The following is a 22418-nucleotide window of genomic DNA, read 5'->3' as shown; positions in this document are numbered from 1 at the left end:
CACACACACACACACACACACACACACACACACACACACACACACACACACACATATATATATACATATACATATATATATATACATATATATATATATATATATTTACGAAGAAGTCAGTACTGATAACCACTCACAGACACAAGCCAGAAAAAGCGGAAGCCAGGTGACCCGAATCCCAAAACAAACTGCCATCGTGTCAAACACACGGTGTTGAACGTGTCTGATCAAACTAAGACCGAGTCCACTACTTCATTGCACTGAAAGACAATATCTTCCGATCAGTCAGCTAGCCATCACTGAGAATCGGGTTTTTTTTGTTGTTGTTGTTTTCAAGCCAGTCGATCAGTTACGACGGCTTGTCTCCTTCCGGGTACAGCCTTGCTGCCACCATTTTGAAACACGGAGTTGGGGGGAGAGGAAGGAGGAGGAGGAGAGATCGACTCGAGAGTTGACAGTTGCAGGTGTGTGGCTTGACTGGCGGCGGTGGCTCCAAGTAGGTCAGAGCACACGGTGTTACAGGTATGTCAAAGCGACACGGTGCGTGCGACCCAGTTACCTGCCACTGTCGCCGGCGATGGCTTCAGTTTTTACCTTGCTGGAGAGGGGACTGCGCACTGGATACATGACAAGTAGTACGTAAATGTGTGTAACAGAAAAGAAAAACAACAACAAACAAAAACAAACAACAACAAAACAGAAGTACATCTGTACGTGCGCAGTGGTAAAATTACATTCCAGTGTGAATGCATTTGCAATCATTGCCGAGCGTTAAAGGTATGATGGACAGTGAAATCAACTTAGTGTACCCGACATGGTTTGGATAACACCCTTCCGGGCCCCCGGCCCCGCCCACCCCTTCCCCCCCTCCGAAAACAACAACAAAAAAATCAACGACAAACAACCACAAAAATAGCACCCTCAAAAAACAAACAAACAAAAAACACAACAACAACAAACAAAACACAACAACAACAACAAACCAAACAAAACAAAATAACAACAAAACAAAACAGCAACAACAGATAAACGCTACAGGAACTACTTGACAACGCCACAAGACAACATGACAACACTCACTGTCCTTGCCCTTGAGCTTTGTGTTGTAGACTGGCACGTCGCATCACTAGTAATGATAACCATTCGGACAGGGACGTGCTTTTGATGGTACTGTTTCATTTCTATTGATGGTATATCCATACCCGTTTGTATAACTGATTCATATACATCTATGCATGTCAGTGTTTGTGTTTGCATGTGTGTACACAGGTACTACGCTAATCAGAACTGATGATAAGGAAACTAAGAATTTCAGTAGACCAAAAACAAAACAAAAAACAAAACAAAACAAAAAACAAACAAACAAAAAAACAACAACAAACAAACAAACAAAAAACCCAACAACAAACAAACAAAAACAAACCAAACCAAAACAATACAAAACGAAAAAGTGCATGCAGATTCCATGAATTTCCATGAATATGTGGTAGATATCCTATGCCCGCATGTATTATTTATCAAACATACGCATGCACCGGCCGGGGCACGTGCGCACACACACACACACACACGACACACAGACACACACACACACACGCGCGCACACACACACTCTCTCTCTGTATATATATATATATTGTCTCTGTCTGTCTGTCTCTCTCCGGTTCGGTCTGTCTGCCTGTCTGTCTCTCTGTCTCTACTCTCTCTCTCTCTCTCCGGCTCTCTCCGTGTCTCCGGCCGGGCTCTCTCTCTCTCTCTCTCTCTCTCTCTCTCTCTCTCTCTCTCTCTCTCTCTCTCTCTCTCTCTCTCTCTCTCCACAGACAACACCCACGAAAATAGAAAAAAAGACTGATGCGTGATGGACATGTTCATGTACATGATACTCCTGAATTTCAGTTGTTTATCAGTGTATCCGATTCTTTCAAGTGACATGCGACATGCAGACAGCCTGAGAAACAGACAGAGAAGAGAGGGAAGGGAAATCGGAAGTGATCACAAAACAATAGCCTGTTTCACTCACAGTTGAAGACAGAGAAAATAAAGACTTCACAACTCAGAAAGCCATGATTATAGGAGTTAACACAGCGTGTTTGAATAGTTACTTTTTTTTCTTTTTAAAAGTCAATCAGCCACTGTCACTATTAACTGAAATTAATGGTTTAGTGCCCATCCAAGTTCACACCAATTGGAGTTTCAAGTAAGCCCTTGTGATCATTAGAAAAACAAAATCAAAAACCCTAAATCTCCTCGACCTCTCGAGAAGGTGTGCGTGTGTGCGTGCGTATGTGCGTGTCCAGTGTGTGTGTGTGTGTGTGTGTGTGTGTGTGTGCGTAACTTATGGGGAGTGCGAACAACGGCAGCGATGGTGGTTGCTGCAGAACTGTGGAGATGTATTTCAAAGGGACAGCATGCACTAAAAACAGAAAACAAAACAAACGAAAGGGCTACACTTTCAAGGGGATTGTAATCTGTACGAAATTGCCTGTGTTCACCGTCAACTGAGTTATTTCCCTTACATTGTGTCTGCATTCCTTCCCACCCCCGCACATTCCCTCATCTCCCACAGATCCCCAGTTCATCTGCTTTCTCCCTTCATGCTAGTTTGAACTATAGACATATATGTAAACATATACCACAGTGCTTTGAACACGAACATTCAAAAGTAAACACCGATACCACACACACACACACACACACACGAGCAAGTGTGGGGGAAAAAATCTGTTTTCTAACAATTAATTTTAAGAAAATGCCAGTTGTATTGAAAAAAATATCGGCAACCTAGGAATATTCCGTTGCTGAGAGATGGATCCTACACTGAAAGACGGGGTCAGAATATAAGATGAGGGGTGGGAAGGGAGGGAGGGAGCTTTGTGTCCTGAGTGTCCTGACGTTCAAGTTCGATGAGGGTGTGTCTGGGAGGGGGGAGGCAATCCCATTCTGGACCTTGGACTTCATGTCCCACGCGGGCATGTCAATACCAATGCTACTCTGCCTGCTCGTCGGAGACCTGTTTGTTTCAACATATTTATTTCACTGGGAATAATACCCAATAAAATAAATTTCAGATACCGAAAACCTGCACCGTCAGTTGGGAGAGAGACCGAGCGAATGAAATATGGTTGAAGGAAAGATAAATCCAAGGTTTGTCAAAGTGCCACGTGATTCTCTCCCCCAATCACCAAGTCGCAAGAAGTTTTCTGTCATGGCGGCAAGGTGGTAACTTCCCACTCTGTCAGATCAAGTTGTTTCAGTAAAAAGTGTTCCTATGGTGCAGGACAAAATTACCGATCGAAATAAGCATGGCTATACGACTGGGAACGATCGTAGTGCAGCAACTAGAGGATGAGGTGAGTGTTAGTGGTGAAATTTAGGTCCAAAGTGAGTCGTATTGATAAGCGAGCCCAGGCAAGCATGATCAAGTGGATAGGAGCAGACAGAAAGTGTTTCCGTGCTTTCAGAGGATCGGGTTGCTGCATATGATGTTTGGAGCATAAGTTATGATATATAATGATATTTTTGTCGCCTGGCCTATATTGCCTGGGTTTGGATTAAAGTGTAAAGAGGACAATGTTGTGATTTATCGTTGTTGTGATCATGTGTGTTTGGTCAGGAAGTTGCAACTTGCATAGCCACTCAAACGAAAATAGACACATTCCTGGGGAACTAGGTCGTCAAAGAAAAAAACAACACATTCAATAAGCCAGGGAGGCATTTAGACAGTCATAAGCAAAGAATGCTTTGAAAATGGTGATTAGAATACAGGTACGCAGGTTGTTTCCAACGACATAGTCTAGATTTTAAGTAACGTGCTGTTGCACTCACTCACCCAGTAGATTCCCGACGTGATCTCTAGTCAGTGCCTCGGCTGAGCTGCTGCCTGTGAACCATAATGTGACTAACTTTTGTGATTACCCATTTACTTTCTTGATCAGGTGGTTTGAGCATTTTTCAATATTCCTGGAATGTTTTGTTTTTGCTGCCAGTACAATATTACAATTGTGGGTGAATTCCGTCAAAGTTTCACATATTGCATTTTACTATTTTTTAGAATTTTTGTTGTTGTAGCTCACCCAGAAAGTAAGAGAAATCATTATCAAGGTTTCACCTGTTATTGCACAAAGTTATTGAAATACTGCCATAGTAATAAAAGAGTTTAAGAATTAAGTATTTCACATGCTCGCCTGGACAGCAAGGGCGTGGTTCTTGGAATTGTGTATCCAGGATTAAGATCTGTGTAAGACTAAGAGGGATGGGGACCCTTTTAAGAGCAAAAAAAAAAAAAAAAAAAAAAATTCAATCTTCTTGCTCAGGTTGCTGTATTCAGTATAATTCTTTTGCTGTGTACAGCCAGAATTGTGAGGAGAAAATTGTTCACTTGGGCAGTTTGAATATTCTGTTACCTATTAACTTAATGTCTCACTGTGTATAAAAAGTAAATTAGTGTTTAACACATTTGCCAATGGAGATTGATTACCATTGAATTTTGTTTAGTTGATAATAAATTGTTTGAGAGTCACTGTTCAGGTGTCTATCATTCAGGCATGATTGATGCTGAGATCTGTTTTATGAAAATTCATGCTTTGAATGTCAAGTCTGTTTTATGCTGTGTGCCAAGGGATTTTTTTATCACGGAGAGTATATAATTATAAAAACAACAACAACAACAACAAAAAACCAAAACCAAAACAAAAAAAAACAAAAAAAAACCCAAGCAACTTAGCAATAGCATACAAACTACTGGAAGTGGAAGAGTTATAACTTTTGTTTCTGAAACTTGTGAAAGGAAAATGAACACACTCTTCAATTTTGACAATTTCACCAGAATTTAATGATTTTGCTATATACAGCCATGGGAAAATTCTTAGAATGACACAGGCAGATGTTTCTGTCCCTGGGCACTTTCTTTTTACTTTTTTTCACACCAGAAGGAAATTTCCATTGAGGGGCACTTGGTGACTTAAAATTAATAAAAACTTAAAAAAGAAACAAGTTTCACTCCTGTTATCATAGAATTTGCTATCTTCATTACTGTAAATAAAAACAACAGTAACAAGTCCATATTCTGTGTGCTTTTCCAATTTCATATCCTGCTATAAATCAGATGTGGGTTCCACCTGCTGTACCTTTGGTGAGTTTGTGTCAAGGTGAATGTACTGTTGTACAGTATGGGCAGAATCATGGGAAGAGCTGTGAGAGCAACATGGTGGCGTTCACAGTCCAGAGTGGGCATTCACTTAGTCTGGGATTATTGTCTTCAGTAAGATTTAGAATTAGATGCAGCTGGCATGTTGAACCAGAACAGGCATCTTTGAGCTTTGTCATTGACAAGAGGTGTGCGGCCTCATTAAAACTTCTACACACTGATTGTTCGAGTTACATGTTGATTGTCCCAGTCCCAGTTATACATTGATTGTCCCAGCTGTGGTTAGCAGGCACTGGGACTGTACCAGAATGAGGGTCAGTGTGATTATTGACTGAAGATGGGACAGAAAAAGAAAGTAAAAAGGTACCATCAATGAAAAAAGGTTGATATGGATGATAAATCAAGTCCAATGAAGGAGCATATGAATTAGATAAATCCAAACAAAAACTAGTAAAATTGAGGAAGAGAAGTTTTCATGGTTTTTTATTTTTTATTTGTTAGCTGCACATATATCAGTGACCTTTTTTTTTTTTTTTTTTTTTTTTACAATTTTTAATTAAAAAAACACAAAAATCTATTTCTTAAGTGTTTTAGGCCCTGTCTGTAGATATGTAAAGATATGTAAAGCACATAAGATAATGATATCTGAAACAACTTGAAGAAAGGTCTGTTTGCATGTTTCTTTCTTTGCAGCATCATTTCAGAAAGCACTTTCATCTTTCTACCTAGTAATGTAGTATGATAGTGATTCACCTTTAAGTTAAAATGATTTTTTTTTTAAATCTGTTTCGCTTGTCATCCATTGAACACAGCTGACTGGTTATGAAAGTACTATCAGTGTTACACTTATACTGTGTTATAGGCTTATTAAGCACTACTTTGACTACAAATGTCCTGAAGTTTGCTGAATGAATAGGATGCCTGTAAAGCTGAATTGCACAAAATGCAGACTGGGGTCATTGTGATTTTCCACAGTACATGGCACAGTGTTGCACTGTTACTTTGGACATTGTCACACACATCTGCCATTGATCAGACAGTCTCTTCAAAGGAAAAACAGTTACTGGTTGGTGGTTGCAGATGGAATGTTAATCAGACATTGACCGCCTCACATATGGATTAAAATGATAGTACATTTGACCTCTGTGGAATCAAAGTAATAGGACATTGGAGAGTACAGTTGTTTCTTCTGTATGACTGCCCTAGCCAAAACAACATCCCAGGTGGTTGCAAATGAATGTAGTCCATCACAGTATCAGTATTGATCTGTTCTCTTTTGTAAGCACTTGGTTGTTAAGAAAACAAGCAGTGATTCCACTGTGGTCATGACTCTTTTATATTTCACAATCACACTCATATATTCACACATAATATAACATAAATATACTGATATAGTAACAACTTACATACAGTTTATGTGTGCACATGCTTGCATGCATGTGTAGTCCGTGTACACTTGAGCAGTGTTTGTATAATCTGGATTAGGCATTTATAACAGTGTGACAAAAACTAGAAAAGTAGATTTTGAAATGGGAATAAATCTGAAGCTAGTTATACTTTATCTCTTTTTTTTTTTTTTTTAGAAATAAGAATAAAAAAAAAAACAAATAAAAAAAAAAAACACACACACACACACACACCAAAGTTTAGCTCCACTCCATGACAATAAGTGGATGGTCAGAAGGAAGATGATGGTATGGGTTTACTTTAGGTGGCCTCAGAGACTTGAATAATTAAACAGCTGTGAAACAATCAGAAGGTATTCCCAGCGCACTTCCCTCTTCCAGAGCTTCAGATTGGTGGGAAAGACTAGAGGCCACATGACCTGTGGCTGGTGAATGTGAGGGTTCAAAAAGCAAAGGTCATATCACTCATACTACTTTGCTGGTCATAGGTCAGTCAAACTACATTAGGTACTGTGCATTAAATCCAAGTTCATGAAAAAGCTGCTGACAGGGGGAAAAATAACTTAAAAGAAGCTCACTGATGTCCAGGGTAGTAGCTATTGTGTTATGTGCATAACTTTGATCTCTCAGTATTGTGATTTTCACTTACGCTTCTTTTTATAAAATGGTGGTTGTTGTCAACAACTGCATAGCTTAGAGAACTTTATGTAAGCTACTGTTGCTGAATTAAATAAACTGGATCTACACCAAAAAGTACCTAAAATCAAGAAGATACTGCAGGTAGTCTGTATGTCATCGCCAAATTTCAGCTTAGTTCACTACGGTGGTTAGAAATAACAAACATTGCACAGTGTGGGGGGGACTTATGTTCAGCCATTGCTAGAGTAGTAAATGACAATGTGAGTTGTTCATCGTGGTCACGCTGGATGTAGATTTCATTTTCAGTAATTCACTGAAACATCACAAGTATATTCATACATGATGCCCATACCAACTCTTGACACAGTTTTTATTTGAGTGGAAACAGTCTCTTGTTTCTTGGTGTGTGTACAGTGTGTGCAATGACCTTTTAAGAATAGTAGAATCAAAGCAAGATCATTTTCTACTGTGCGGGGTATCCTCAAGCATGGGCAGTTCTCAGTCTGTGCTTTGGCTATATATATATATATTCACACACACTGACACAATCATGGACACACAGATGCATGCATACAGCCACACACAGTGACATGTATACACATAGTCACACACTTACACACAGTCACACACGCACGCACACACACACACACACACACATGTGCGCAAACGCACACACACATGCGTGCACGCACAGACACAGCCGCACAAATGCACACACAGAGAGTAAACTGACGCTGGTCATTTTATTTTTCAAGCCATCAAGTGATAACTAAGATAATATCAAGTACAACCTGGTTTATAAGTTTTAAATCATTTTATTTTCCTACACACAACCCATCAGCAGATCTATAGGTTAATAACTTAATCCACGCATTTGTGTATATGTCATTATATGTCATGTGTGAGTGTCAGTGTGTGTCTTGGAGGGGAGTGGGGGGAAAAGACAAATGTGACAATGCTGAATTAAAAAAAAAAAAAAATGCTTTTCCAATTTCATAGCATGAATATATTTTGTTTGTCCACTTTAACAGTGTAACTGTAAGAATTCATGAATATGAAATAAATTGTTGTTTCGGCTTGTATTTGTCACCAGTTAACATCATGCTGTCAGAGTGTGACTCAGGCAGCACTATACTGCGTAGAAAATAAACATCAGGGTCAGGGTCAGTAGACATATGGAGCCAGTCAAGCAGTGGGACAACTTAAAAAAAAAAAAAAAAAAAAAAAAATGTGATGTTTTTTTTTAAGACAAAAGTCTGGAACCTGGAAGGCAAATCTGTCACATTGTGGCAAACATCGATGCTGCCTGAACTGTCAAAATAAAAAAGAATAAAGGGGGAAAAAAATTAAAGGTCCCAAAATTATGGTTTTAAACTTTGCACAGTCATGCAGAATTACTTTAAAGTTTAAAATGTGAAATCAGATGTGGTTTAGAACCTAATTAAAGTGCATGCCACCTCGTGAGTCAGTGTCAGGTGAGCATGTGTTTATGACAGCCATGTGTGTGTGTGTGTGTGTGTTTGCTGTATGTGGCCCATTTTCATTCTGATTTTATTTCAATCAGTTACCATATGAAGTTATATATATGTTTCCTCTGTTTATTTACCTTTTTGTTTATTTGGTTTATTTCATTTCATTTTGGTTTCCTGTTTTTTAAAATATCTTTGATTTTCTTCACACTGTTCAAATGTTCGCATACATGCATGCACACGTATACATAAATGAGACAGTCTTGAATGTACTTCATTCTTTCTTTTACACATACACGTGCACACACATGTGTGCTGTTCACAATCATACATGCACCCACACTTTCATACTTAAACAGTTAAAGTCTGAACAGAGTGTGTTGTAAGTATAACTATACCATAAGCACCCTCTGATAGGAAGGTACATTAAGTGCTGAGGCTGAAAAAAGCCTGCTTGATGCGAGACAAAGGTATGGTTTCTTCAAAGCTCTTAAAGTGCCGCCTCAGAAGTGTTTTGTTGTATTTTTAGGTGTTTTTGGTCACATCACCCTAAAGAATGTGACAGAGGTGTTTGTATGCAATAAAGTTAGCATTTGTTACCACTATGATATATCCTACAGTGGTGCTTGGACGTGTTTCAAAGCATTTTGTGCATCACAGAATTGACTGATTAAGCAAGACTTACCTGGAAGCCCCAAAAGAATTATGGTTTGCTTAATGAGAAATCATTCAGTTTCGACGGGCGCAATAGCCAAGTGGTTAAAGCGTTGGACTTTCAATCTGAGGGTCCCGGGTTCAAATCTCGGTAACGGTGCCTGGTGGGTAAAGGGTGGAGATTTTTACGATCTCCCAGGTCAACGTATGTGCAGACCTGCTAGTGCCTGAACCTCCTTCGTGTGTATATGCAAGCAGAAGATCAAATACGCACGTTAAAGATCCTGTAATCCATGTCAGCGTTCGGTGGGTTATGGAAACAAGAACATACCCAGCATGCACGCCCCCGAAAGCGGAGTACGGCTGCCTACATGGCGGGGTAAAAACGGTCATACACGTAAAAGCCCACTCGTGTATATACGAGTGAACGTGGGAGTTGCAGCCCACGAACGAAGAAGAAGAAGAGAAGAAGATTCAGTTTCAAACCATGATTCTGAGGTGGCACCTACTCACAGGGGAGATTCATGTTTTGGGGATGTTTTATAAGATATCATTGTACAGAGTGCACAGATACTAGTTCAAGTAGTAATGCCAACAACTGACAAGAACAACTGTTGATGCTAGATATGTCCGGTTTTATTGAGGCCTTAAAATTCAAATACTAAAATAGTGTGCGATCATGGAAACCCAGACCAGTGAAAAATTAACAGATTATTTTGTTGGATTTTACATCATCTACATGCAGTGATGCAGACACATAGAATGTATGTATATATAAAACTATACCTACTAACCTAGCCAGTGAATGGTTGTCAGTGCCATATGTTGATGGTGTTTTCATGTTAAAAAGGAAATGTAAATAATAAAGCCATCAACACACACACCTCCACACACAGAAATACCACATCAACCACAGCCCCATATCATACACACACTCCACCCTCCTCACACACACGCACGCACGTACGTACGCACGCACGCACGCACGCACGCACACTCCCTGCCTCCCTCCCTCTCCAGCATGCAGGACTCGCCAGCATGCAGGAACTTGGAAGGTTTACGTTCAGGTGACTTGTAAGTCAGGTGAAGGAGGCAGGAATTAAGCTTAAGTGAACAGGAAAAGAGGAAATAAGCTTAACCCAGAAAATCAGATTTGCCCTACTGACTGCACTGGCCAGGGATTAACCTCACTCTGCTGGGCAGCAGCAATGTGCCTATGCTTCAGTTACACCTGTCACAAACAGCATATTGTGCTTTAGTGTTGTACAGCTCTTTTTTTCTTTTTCTTTTTTTTTGTGGTGGTGGGGGTGGTTTTTTTTCCAGTTGTACAAGTAGTGTAATTCGGCAAACCTCTTTGTCAGCAGCAAATGAAATTATTTTGAGGTTAAAGCACAAGGAAAACAAAGCAGAAACTTGAAAGCTTTCATGCATGTAAACACGAAACAACAGACAGATGTACAGGAATTTATATAAGCTATATATATTTTTGTATGATTAGACCATGCATTGCTGGCAGTCAGACTCAGACCTTTGATTGAAGAATTCAGACTGATTTTTATATTTAAACAATATTTGAACTAAAATCATTATCATGTAACTTATTTATCCTGTTCCTTCCCATCCATGTTTTAAAAGTATTTCAGCTTCCTGATCTCTTAATCATCACAGCTTTTTAGCACCCTCCTTCTCTCTCTGTCTCTCTGTCTGCATGCATGTATGTCTGTCTCTCTGTTTTTCCTTTCTCATTTGCCTGTCGACACAAGATGCCTACAGCCTATATTAGTCTATGAATGTCTCTGTCTCTTTCTGTCTCCGTCTCTTTCTCTCTTAGACCCCTGACTCTGTATCAGTCTGTGCTCTTTTTGCTTTTGTCTGTCACAGTGATACATGTGATGTGTCAGACTTTCTTTCTCTGGAATCTTGGAACTATTACTATGTTTCTGACATATGTCTGTGTGTGTGCATGCATGCATATACTAATATATGTATATTTTGATTTAGATGTTTGATGACATGGGAAAACACACACACACACACACACACACACACACACACACACACACACACACACACACAAAGAAAGAAACTAAAGTTAAGATTAAGAAAGAGAAATATTACCCTGATTGTGATATAATAGAACTTCAAAAGTGAAGTTGGCCACAGTTGAGATCTTGACTGTTGATAAAACTAAAAGAAGAAAACTAAAACTAAAAATAAAACAGGGAAATATTACCCTGATAATGATTCTAAGTGACCTGGCCACAATACAGGTCTCAGCTTTTGATACTCTGTGCACATTGTTTTGCAGATAGCGGATGGTTGTGTGAAGGGCGAAGTTAAGAGCGCTCATGAGGATCTTTTCATCAGAATCCTTGACATATATATAAGTAGTATTGTTCCCTGTTGACCACAGTCCTGACACATAAAATTTATTGTACAGTGTTGGTTATTGACAATGTAGAGTCTATATATGATCTATAGATAGACTTGTTACCCAGCAGGGACATCAATAATTATAAATCATATGTGGTCTGTGTTGAATTCCGTAGTGGGGTGTGTTCACGTGCACCCACTTCCTGTTGGTCAGGGAGCGTCTGTGAACGCCGTGTGTTGGCATGTTGTGGTGCTGGTTTGATTCAGAAGGTTGGGGAAAAAATCAGTTGAACAGTTATTTTCAGTCACACTTTAATTTACACATTCCAGTCCCCTCATTCAGTGTCTATACATACTTCATTTACATTCTTGGGAAATGTTGGAAGATATCGGTGGAACACAGTCCAGTCACCCTTCTTCTCCTGCGGTGGAGATTTATTTGTGCGCTGCACAGAGCTGTTCACCAGATTCCTCCAGGTCTGCTGGTTGCATCCAAGCCTGGGTCTCTGCAAATGGTTTTCCTGTCCATTCTGCAATGTTGTCAGTCCATCATATTTTTCTGTCTTCCACTGTTTGTCCCTCCCTCAACAGTTTAAACAAAATTAATGAATAATGTGTGTTTCACCTTTTTTAAAATAACTAACTTTAAAGGTACTGGAGATGATCAAGGTTGATTTTTTTTTTTTTCATGAAAACCCCCCACAAATTATGTATATATATGAATACATTCTTCTGGAACACATTTATTTTTGTAAGACTATAAAAACTCAAGTGTTTGCAACCACATGTTGGCCAGGATAATTCTGAATACACTCATTAGCACACTTACGTGCAGTTCACACTGAATTTTGCTGTGGAGCTCAGCTGGATAATCTGGCGGTTTCTGACCTCGTTGCCCCAGCTGTACATCAGTCACATCTCATTAGTTTAGACATTCCCTCAGATCCTGCTGCTCGTTGCTGTTTAAATGTTTGGTTGTTTTTTATTTACCCTTCTTTGTGTATTTGCTCTCTGTATATTATATACTATGTATAACACATATGTTCATGTGCACATACACCTACACCTCTGCTTAGAATATGAATTATCCTCCTAGTCCTAGACCTAACAATACTTAACATATTTTTTGTACTTTTAATTTTATTGTTTGCTTCAATGGACTTGTTTTGGCATTAAAGATGACAAATTCAATACATCTCTGATAACTATATTGAAGATACAGTGTTAAAAATGGTTAATTTAATATAGACATCATAAAACTGTCACACACTCACAGCTTAACATTTTAGGTATTCGACCTAAGAAGTGATATTACAGTGTTCTGTAACATGTAATGTTTGAGTACTGTGTTGTCAGAGAGTTGTAAGATGCTTCAGTCAATGCTGTCAGTTGTTTATGTTGCAGCCACCACTTGTTCAGGCCTGTTTCCATGGAGATCCAGATGAAGTGCGAGCTCTGTTGTACAAGAAGGAGGATGTCAACTATCAGGTAAAACACAGACTTTGGCTTTAAACGTCACCCTGAATTATTTAGTTGAAAGGAAACTAAGTTCTTGTCATCATCTTATCAATGAAATTTTACACTACAGCTTTGCAGACAAACAATAGTCCATTCTTATACTTTTTATAGCTGTCATCAGCATGATGAATAGAGATCTCTTTGTGCATGCCAGCCATGCACATTCGTAAAAAATAGATGATATTTCTCACATTCAGTGATTCATAGAATTTTTTAACTTTTTTTTTTAATTATGAATTTATGATTCTATAAATTTCTCTGTTTAGATGCTTTTCATAATTTCAGATTGAAAGTACATTTGTACCAGTTTAGACAGTAGTCAATTTTATAAACTTGCTTATTTATTTGGAAAAAGTACCCCCACCCCAGAGACTTAGGAGACACACTCACGCATGCACGCATACATGCACACACACACACACACACACACACACACACACACACACAATTATTGTCCATGTCAAGCCACAAGGGTCATTCCTCATTTTATGCAACAAAAACCGCATTACATTTGATTGCATTTTTTTTTTTGTATGTGTGCTGACATTGCGTCAGCGGATGATGCAGCGATACACTTTATTACGGGCAGAAAACATGTTTTGTTTTATACCAGATTTTAGGCATATAAGAAGTACTATTCTTTCTTTTACGTGTTTATGTGCCATTAAAAAAAGTTAATATATAGACACTCCCTTAACCCTGGCAACAGTGAGTATGCTTTTTTTTTTTTTTTTTTTTTTTTTTTTACTCTGTCCCTCTCCACATCCCTGTTTTTGTGGACAGGAGTTGCTTAAAGCTTACGTTAAAACATGCAGATGATGTCACTAGTGTAGCATCAATTTTTGTTGATTTTTTATTTGGTCTGCTTTTTCAGCTGTGGGGTCCCATACATTTCAGAATAACTGTTACAGAAAGGCGTAAAAATCAGACCATTGCTGATATTTTGGCCATGGATCGCATGTTAAGGAAAAAGAGCACATAAACAAATGGGGGCCCCCTTTTTCATGGGTGGACTAATCTTACTGGGGATAGGAAGTTGTAGTTCGAACAGTTTGTTCTTGCACGTGGAGTCCATAAATGGCTCCAGAAAAACTGAAGTTAAGAGAAAGTGGTCTCAGCTGATAAGATGGCTAGCTGTCACAAGCAAGCGTGTAAGACTGATGAAGAACATGGAAAAGAAAACCTTGCTGTGGAAAAACTCCCAACAAAATCACTGCCGCCAAATCTTCAGGAAAGAATACAGTGACTTACGTTTTTACAAGGACAGAAAAAGGGGAAAATATTTTGCGCAAACTCTGCAAAATGCTGATTCTCCATCTGTCAACAAAGAATGATAATGTATGTTTCTGAATGTTCTTGAAAAGTCATTTTGTTCTGGATTTGTATATCTTCTTTTCCTGGTGTACGGTTTTGGGGTAGGCATGGATGGGGTCCATGGAACTGGAGACTGTTGGCGGAATGATGAAATTCAGCCACACTGATAACTTTATCATCATTGTGAAAAGGAGGAACAGCAAGATGTAAAACTGTAAACTTGGGGTTGGAATGCTCAGTGATAATCCTGTCTCCCCACCCTTATACTTTTCAGTTTCACCCATCCCCATCCCACTCATCCTGGATGATTGACCTGTTTGAGACATCTCTTCACATTTCTTCATTTCTCCCTTATTTCTCACCGCCACCCCTTCCCCAAATGTAAAGAAAAAAACAAAACAACTGATTTTGAAAAATTGTGAAACTAGATTTCAAACTTTTTTTTTTTTAGTTTCCACTTTGCCTTGTGAGTACAGTTAACGCCAATTTATCAGTTTCAGTCCTTTTTTTAAATATGACTTTGAGGTGATTTGTACTTGTCATCTAATATTAGCAATTACTTTTTGAATTATATTTATGCAGAAACATGTTGTTTACCCCGTCAGATATGTACTCATCAATTATTTTATTAATTTATGCATGTGCATGATGATGTTCCCTTAAATGTTCCCTTAATTAAGTTAACACAGTTGTGTATTTCTGAAAACACTTTTGTTCATAGAGTGATCAACAATGAATTCGTCAGAACAACCATAATGCTTTCCAAACATATTTTTACAAGAAGCACAACGATCTTTACTCTTTTAGGATTTGGAGAAGCGCAGTCCTCTGCATGCGGCAGCATACTGTGGAGAAGCGGAGATCGCTGATCTCTTGATCATGAGCGGAGCACGTGTCAACACCAAGGACAACAAATGGCTCACACCCTTACACCGTGCCTGTTGTGCCAAAAGTGATGTGAGTTCTCAACACCATAACACAGTCATGATTCCAGATTTTCCAGGCTATAAAAGAAACTTCTTTTCTTTTTTTTTTTTTTTGCAAATAAACATGCAATCCAGAAACTAATTTGTGAGTGGCTGATTTTTATGTTTTGTAAATGTTTTGGTCATTATTTCAAATGAGTCAGTGTGTAGTGTCTAATGCACGATTTAGTCACTCCGTATGCAGTAAGCAGACCTGATAATAAACGAGAGACATGTAATACAGATGATGTAGGAATGTGTTTAGAGAATGTGAATATCACATTCATTATTATAGATTGTCCCAACAGAGTGTTTGTTATGATGTAGAGACCATTCTGTTAAATAAAAATTATGGAACTGGAAATGTTCTATATCATTACAGAGATTGTTTGCTTAAATAATAACAGCTGTCTAAATACAGGGTAAAAATGGTCAAATGCATAAAAGTTCATCCATAGAAAAGAGTTTACGTGTGAATCTCAACCCTTGAATGAAGAAAAAGAAAAGAGCATATTACTTTCATAAAAAAAGAAGTGTACTTGTGATAATATCAGTGATAACAGTACATTTTAGGCAAAGGGGAAACTGACAAAAAAAAGGTTAGCGTAGAGCTATTCATGGTGTTATTTTCTCCACATGAAATGCAAGCATCATGAATATTACGCTGCTTGTTTATGACATAGGACACGGTAGAAACCCTGTTGCGCCACCAAGCGGACGTGAATGCCCGGGACAAGAACTGGCAGACCCCGCTGCATGTGGCTGCAGCCAACAATGCTGTGCGCTGTGCAGAGTACATCATTCCCCTCCTGACCAACGTCAATGTTTCTGACAGGGCTGGCCGCACCAGTCTCCATCACGCTGCCTTCAATGGTCACAAAGAGGTCAGGAAACTGGTCTTTGATTCTGTGAGAATTTGTGATGTAAAAATAAAAAAATTAAAAAAAAAAATTAAAAAATGAGAAAATGGGTTTTTTTTAAATTTGCTTTGCTTTTCGCTTCTGTTTTGTGTCTTTATATCACAATTATTTTCTGATTCTGTGCCTATCAACTATTTGTGTTAGTTTTGTATTTTTCTTTTGTTTGTAATAATTGTGACAGAACTGCGTTATTAATAATCAAGATTCATAAATTGATGGTAAATGTTTTGGTGTTAAAAATCTTGGGATTTGTGTGAATTACTGTTGTTTGTGTGTGTGTGGTGTGTTATATTTTCATTTATGTGTACATGTTATGAGATACACATTAGTGTGTGTGTGACGTCTGATATTTCAGTTTATGTGTATATGTAGTTAGATACAAGTACCAAACGAAAGCATTTATTTTGGCTATTCCTGCATGTTCTTTCCCAGATGACAGGTGTACTTCTGGACAAAGGAGCTACCATCAATGCCTTTGACAAGAAAGACCGCCGTGCCATCCACTGGGCAGCCTACATGGGTCATGTGGAGGTGGTCAGAATTCTGGTTGATCACGGAGCAGAACTCAACTGCAGGGACAAAATGGTGAGCAAGGTGTCACTTGCTGCATTTTTCTCACTCACCTCAGAGCTGTGGGAATGACTGTCTGGAGTGTCTGTAAGAGAGGAGTAGTAGAAGTACTTGCATTTCATCTCATGTACATACATGAAAAACAGCACTTGAAAGTACTACTGCTACTGCTATTATTGTTTCTCAGAATTGGAAATGCCGATGTGGAAGTTTTTGTATATGAAGTGTTGTTGTCAGCACAGTGATGGATGTTGATAGTTATAACTGGGACTCTCTAGCTATAAGTATAACCAGGACCTTTTAGTTGTCAGGTACAGCTTTCTGTTTTCTTTTCTTCTTTTTTTTTTCTTCTGTTTTGGGGGTACACTTTTTGAGTTGGTTTTTTTTTTTTTTTTTTTTTTTTTTTTTAAATTTTAATATTTTTTTTTTTATTGTTTTTTTTTTTTAGAGAAAATCAAGGATTATAACTTAAGTACTAGTGTGATATGCCAATGTGCATAGTTACTGAAAATTACGTTTGGGAAGTCAGCAAGCATAATATTGACACAAAGGAAGGTTTATGTACTATATTCTTTTTTTTTCAGTTTTTGTTTTGTTATTTTGTTTGCATTTTCCCCCAAAGTACTTTCACACAGATTGTGACGATGACCACGAACTGTCAAGGTAACAGATGTACACCTGTTTTGTTCCCTCAGGTACTTTTATACTGACTGTGACGATGACCATGAACTGTTATGTAACAGTTGTACACAAGTTCCTCCCGACTACTTTCTCATGGACATTGATGATGTCGACCATTTTCTGTGATGTAACAGATGAACACCATTTCCCTTCTGAAGTACTTTCTCACAGACTGTGATGATGACGATGATCTGTGTGATGAAACCGATGTACACCATTTCCCCTCGAAGTACTTTCTCACAGACTGACGATGATGATCTGTGTGATGTGACAGATGTACACCATTTCCCCTCTGAAGTACTTTCTCACAGACTGTGATGATGACGATGATCTGTGTGATGTGACAGATGTACACCATTTCCCCTCTGAAGTACTTTCTCACTGTCTGATGATGACAATGATCTGTGTGATGTGACAGATGTACACCCCGCTCCATGCGGCAGCAGCCAGCGGTCAGATCAGTGTGGTGAAGCTGTTACTGGAGTTGGGGGTGGAAGTGGACGCCGTCAACATTTACGGCAACACAGCGCTGCATGTCGCCTGTCTCAATGGCCAGGACATCGTGGTCAGCAAGCTCCTGGAGTTCAATGCTGCTGTCAACGCTGTCAACCACAAGGGCATGGTGAGGACTGCCGGGGAGGAAGAGGGTGTGGGTTCTTCTTCTTTGTTCATGGGCTGCAACTCCCACATTCACTTGTATGTGCACGAGTGGTCTTTTACGTGTATGACCGTTTTTACCCTGCCATGTAGGCAGTCATACTCCATTTTGGGGGGATGCATGCTGGGTATGTTCTTGTTTCCATACCCCACCGAACGCTGACATGGACCACAGGATCTTTAACGTCCGTATTTGATCTTTTGCTTGCATGGATTGAGAGTGACACGTTTTTGGCTGCGTACTAGAGGGGTGGTTTTAGAGGAGTGAGAAAATTTACTAAGGGAGTTTACTAGTTGCTGCTACTTTCCAGTTTCTCAGCTTGGGCGGAATAGTATTTTGCGCAGGACAGGAATTTAACTCCTGCCACAGTTTGTTTCAGTGGATCAAGGTAAGTGTGACAAATTGAATGTAATTTAGGGAAAGAATATACTGTATGTGTGAGTTTTATGAATCAAGCCCTTAGATGACTTTGGATATTCTTGAAAACCAGTTTTTAAAGTGTGTAAGATCATTGCTGGATTAGCAACATTGTGTTTGAGTATTTTAATGCTTGCAAATTCAGCTCTATTTCTTGTGATGTAAAGGATTGTGTTGTGCACTATTTCTTTTGTGCACTTTAAAAACAAAATATTTAGGGGATACCCAAAGTGCCCAGTTGATGTGTTATTGCACGTCAACATTATGTGATGGTTTTGAATTGACTAGAATGAATGTTTTGAACATTTGAGTAATATGACACAGTCTTCATTTGCCATCTTGCCTTCATTGATGTTTCAAGCATTTAGCAGGCACTCACAGCTTGTGTTTATAGAATGAATTGTGTGGAAAGTGATGGTAAAGACTAGAAGGGATTAAAACTTAATGATAAATGGACACTTAAACATTTGTCTGGACTTTAAACAGTGAAATGTAGATTGATGTGTGGTGCCTTGTTCAGTGGAAACAGCACACACACAGTTTGGCTTAACATGGCATCATTTTTGTTGATCAGTAGATTGTATTAGGATTTGACTGATGCTGTTTTCTTATTTTCTTTTTGTATTAATTGTATGTTTCTTTGATTTTTCGCTTTTTTTAATTCTGTGTGATTTATACTTTAGAATGTTAACATCTACAATTTATATTTTCCAGTCTTACCGTCTTCAGTTTGCAACAGTAATTAGAAAAAGATAATGAAAGTACATGGATGGTTAAAATGTATGTGGATTAATAAATGAAATCGGTGATAATGGCAACAGTATTTCAATGATGACATCAAAGAATCCAGGCGTTACTGTATGTCACAAAAGTAGTCATCATTGTAATGGTCATTTCTTCTCCCTTCCAGACGCCTCTTCACTTTGCTGCAGCGTCCACTCACGGGGGCATTTGTTTAGAAATTCTGGTGTCTGAAGGGGCCAACACAAAAGCACAGGTAATACAACTGAATGGTGTGTGGTCTGTCACTGTGACTGTCGTCATCTCACTGTGACTGTCATCATCACAGAATATTATTAACTCTTTGTCTGCTTAGAGGATTACCAATATAATGATTGTTATTTTTCTGTAATCTTTGTGATTCTTTAAAAGGAATAACAGCACAACTTTCAAACCTTAAAGTGGATCTATTTGTCCTTAGCATTGGCTGCTGCATCGTATAGTTCAGTATGCTTTTTTTCTCTGTCAGAACACCGTTAGTTAATCTGACAATAAATAGCTAGCTTTGTACATTTAGCATGATGTTTTGGTGGACAAAATGAATTACACACTAGATAAGTGGTTAGTGAATCCTGAATCCAGCTACCATACCAAGGTTGAAATTACAGTCTGAGAACACTTGATGGATTGATGAGCAAGCAGAGGGCTGCATTCAGGTTTTGCTGAAATGTAAGAGTATTGAGAAATGCCATATGACATAACATTGTGCAGGCCTGTATCCTAAGCATGACCTGATTGTGGTAAGAAGTGTGTGTGTGTGTGTGTGCGCGCATGTGTTTGTGTGTGTGTGTGTGTGTGTGAATGGGTACAGGACAAATTGAGAGAGAATAAGGATACATGTAACACATTTAAAATGAGGATGCATTTGACACATTCATTGTGTATGCAGAGTTTTGGGCAAAAGATTAGACCACCTGTCTATGACAGGTTGTTGGGTTGTTGACCTCTGAAGGGGAAAAAACAAAAGGTGCAGTTGAGGTTTCTTGAACAACCCACTTTATTTTAAAACTCTGACCAAATCTCTGGGTTTTTTTGTTATTGTTGGTTTTGTTTTTGTGTGTGTGTGTGTGTGTGTTTTTCTTGCTTTTCACGACTTTGGAAAGTCTTGAATCTTTAATTTAATTAATTAAACATAGCAGTGAATAAAAACACATTTTAAGTAATGCCACACATTGAGGCTGGCCCTTTCCTTTTCCAACGATGCATTTATAATTACAACATTATTTCTGTATTGCTTGCCTGGTGGAGAAGGAAGTTGTCAAATTGTGTGGGTCGAGAGTAGACATAGAAAAGAAGCAGAAATTGAAAACGGCCCGGTGTATTTGTTCACAAAGAAGTACAGAACAGTTGCACAAAACTAAAACACATCGAAATTTGTTGGTCACTGAGAAGTATTAAGACTGACGTTTTTGCCCAAGGTCTTTAGACAGCCGTGTTACATAAGACAGTAAAGCTCAGCTCCGTGGACTGCCAAACATGTGGGGCCATGTCATGGGGTCATATGTATGTGTGACTCTGTGCAGGAGGCAGGTATTAAGCAGCAGGCGAGTGCCCCCAACTGTGCAGTGATCAGGATGAACAGTAGGTGTTGGTACAGCGTCTGGGCATGACCTTTGGAGGGGGTGTGTGCAGTTCCTTGTGCATAGCGCGCCTTGGGTTTGCAGAGGCGCAACTCCTAACCTAGCTGTTGTGTGAGGGGCTCCCTTGCCAGTCTTGTTTGTGCATGTGCTGCTGCTCCAGGTCTTGGCAGAGTGCTCAGGTTTTTCTCACCTACACTGCAGCAGGTTGCAGAGGAGAGGATCTGCTTCATCCATGCCCATGCAAAAAAAAAGAAAAAAAAAGAAAAGTCATACTTTGAAACTTAGCATTGTCTGTTCCAACTGATGATAGCTTTGTTCCTGTATGAAGGTTGTTTGTGTGGCCAGAGTGTTTTGCCAGTCCAGATTTATGTAGTGAATGGTTTTGTGTGGTTTAACAGTGTTTTCCCCTAACACTCCATACACAGTAGTGGTTTTGTATCTGTAGAGAGTGTGGTCAGCAGAAGCATGTGCATGTATTGAGCATTTTGTTGAACGAAGATACATACATATTAAAAAGACAATTTATCAGTCTTTGTGGGAACATCTGAAGGAATCAGCCTGGCAGTTAGAAAAAGAAAGGGAAAAAAAGAATGATCGTCATCACTTAAAATTAAGATAATTGTCAATACTCATTTGTTTCGCCACAGGAGGTAAAATGCCGAACGTTGTTTATCATTACTTTCACTAGTAGTTTTCTTTGATTCATTTCATTTTGATTGGTTCTGTGACCAAGAGCAATTGTCTGTTTTTAGACATGTTCCTGTGACATTGTTTTATTTTCATGTCATTGGTTCTGCAACCAAGAGAAATTGACATGTTCCTCTTTCCGTACATTGTTTCCGTGTTATCTTTTCATGTACACAGAGTCAAAAAGATTGGGGGAAACATCAGCTCAAAATAGATGTGTGTGTGTGTGTGTGTGTAGTGTGGAGACCATTGTAGGGTGCTGACTGACGGAACAGTTGACTGTTTCAGAGTGAGGATGGGCGGACGGCGCTTCACATGACTGCCCTGCATGGTAGATTTACTCGCGCACAGACTCTGATTGAGCATGGTGAGAGTCTGGTCCGCCTAACTGGTTCTTGACTCCTTCCTTCCTGTTTTTTTTCCCCTTTTCTGTCTGTGTGTGGATTGAGTGTTTTCTGGCATTACTGAATCATTAACTTAATTAACCACCACTTTCTTTTCTGGTCCGCTGTACGAGGAATTGTATACCTTTTGTATTTACTTGTGATTATAGCAGATGAATTCTTTTCTGTGTTTTTTTTTTATTCATGTGACCTTCTGTATTTTCCACATGCTTACTCTAGTTATTTATTCCCTTTCTT

General features: G+C 38.9%; 2 protein-coding genes across 6 annotated transcripts in view; one reads left to right on the top strand and one right to left on the bottom strand.

Annotated features, from left to right (window-relative positions):
- The window catches only part of LOC143299087 (uncharacterized), a 6884-nt gene extending 6430 nt beyond the window's left edge, over positions 1 to 454 (bottom strand). Inside the window, exon 1 of the mRNA XM_076612212.1 lies at positions 138 to 454. Coding sequence (XP_076468327.1) covers positions 138 to 195 — 58 coding nt within the window. The 5' untranslated portion in view covers positions 196 to 454. The remainder of the gene's footprint in view (positions 1 to 137) is intronic.
- A 2682-nt stretch (positions 455 to 3136) lies between these two features.
- The window catches only part of LOC143299064 (uncharacterized), a 60664-nt gene continuing 41382 nt past the window's right edge, over positions 3137 to 22418 (top strand). For 2 of the 5 annotated variants that reach the window (XM_076612198.1, XM_076612167.1), the window contains exons 1-8: positions 3139 to 3350; positions 13092 to 13175; positions 15327 to 15476; positions 16168 to 16368; positions 16837 to 16989; positions 18074 to 18277; positions 19641 to 19727; positions 22066 to 22144. In XM_076612198.1, the coding sequence (XP_076468313.1) occupies positions 3303 to 3350; positions 13092 to 13175; positions 15327 to 15476; positions 16168 to 16368; positions 16837 to 16989; positions 18074 to 18277; positions 19641 to 19727; positions 22066 to 22144 (1006 nt within the window). In that variant the 5' untranslated portion in view covers positions 3139 to 3302. Of the gene's footprint in view, positions 3351 to 13091; positions 13176 to 15326; positions 15477 to 16167; positions 16369 to 16836; positions 16990 to 18073; positions 18278 to 19640; positions 19728 to 21033; positions 21092 to 22065; positions 22145 to 22418 lie in introns of all 5 variants that reach the window. The other 3 variants (XM_076612182.1, XM_076612174.1, XM_076612189.1) reach the window with 3 other exon arrangements.

This window comes from Babylonia areolata, chromosome 2, assembly GCF_041734735.1.
Source record: "Babylonia areolata isolate BAREFJ2019XMU chromosome 2, ASM4173473v1, whole genome shotgun sequence".
Classification (NCBI taxonomy): domain Eukaryota; kingdom Metazoa; phylum Mollusca; class Gastropoda; order Neogastropoda; family Buccinidae; genus Babylonia; species Babylonia areolata.
The sequence above is the reverse complement of the archived record's forward strand: the minus strand, read 5'-3'. Positions and strand labels throughout refer to the sequence as shown.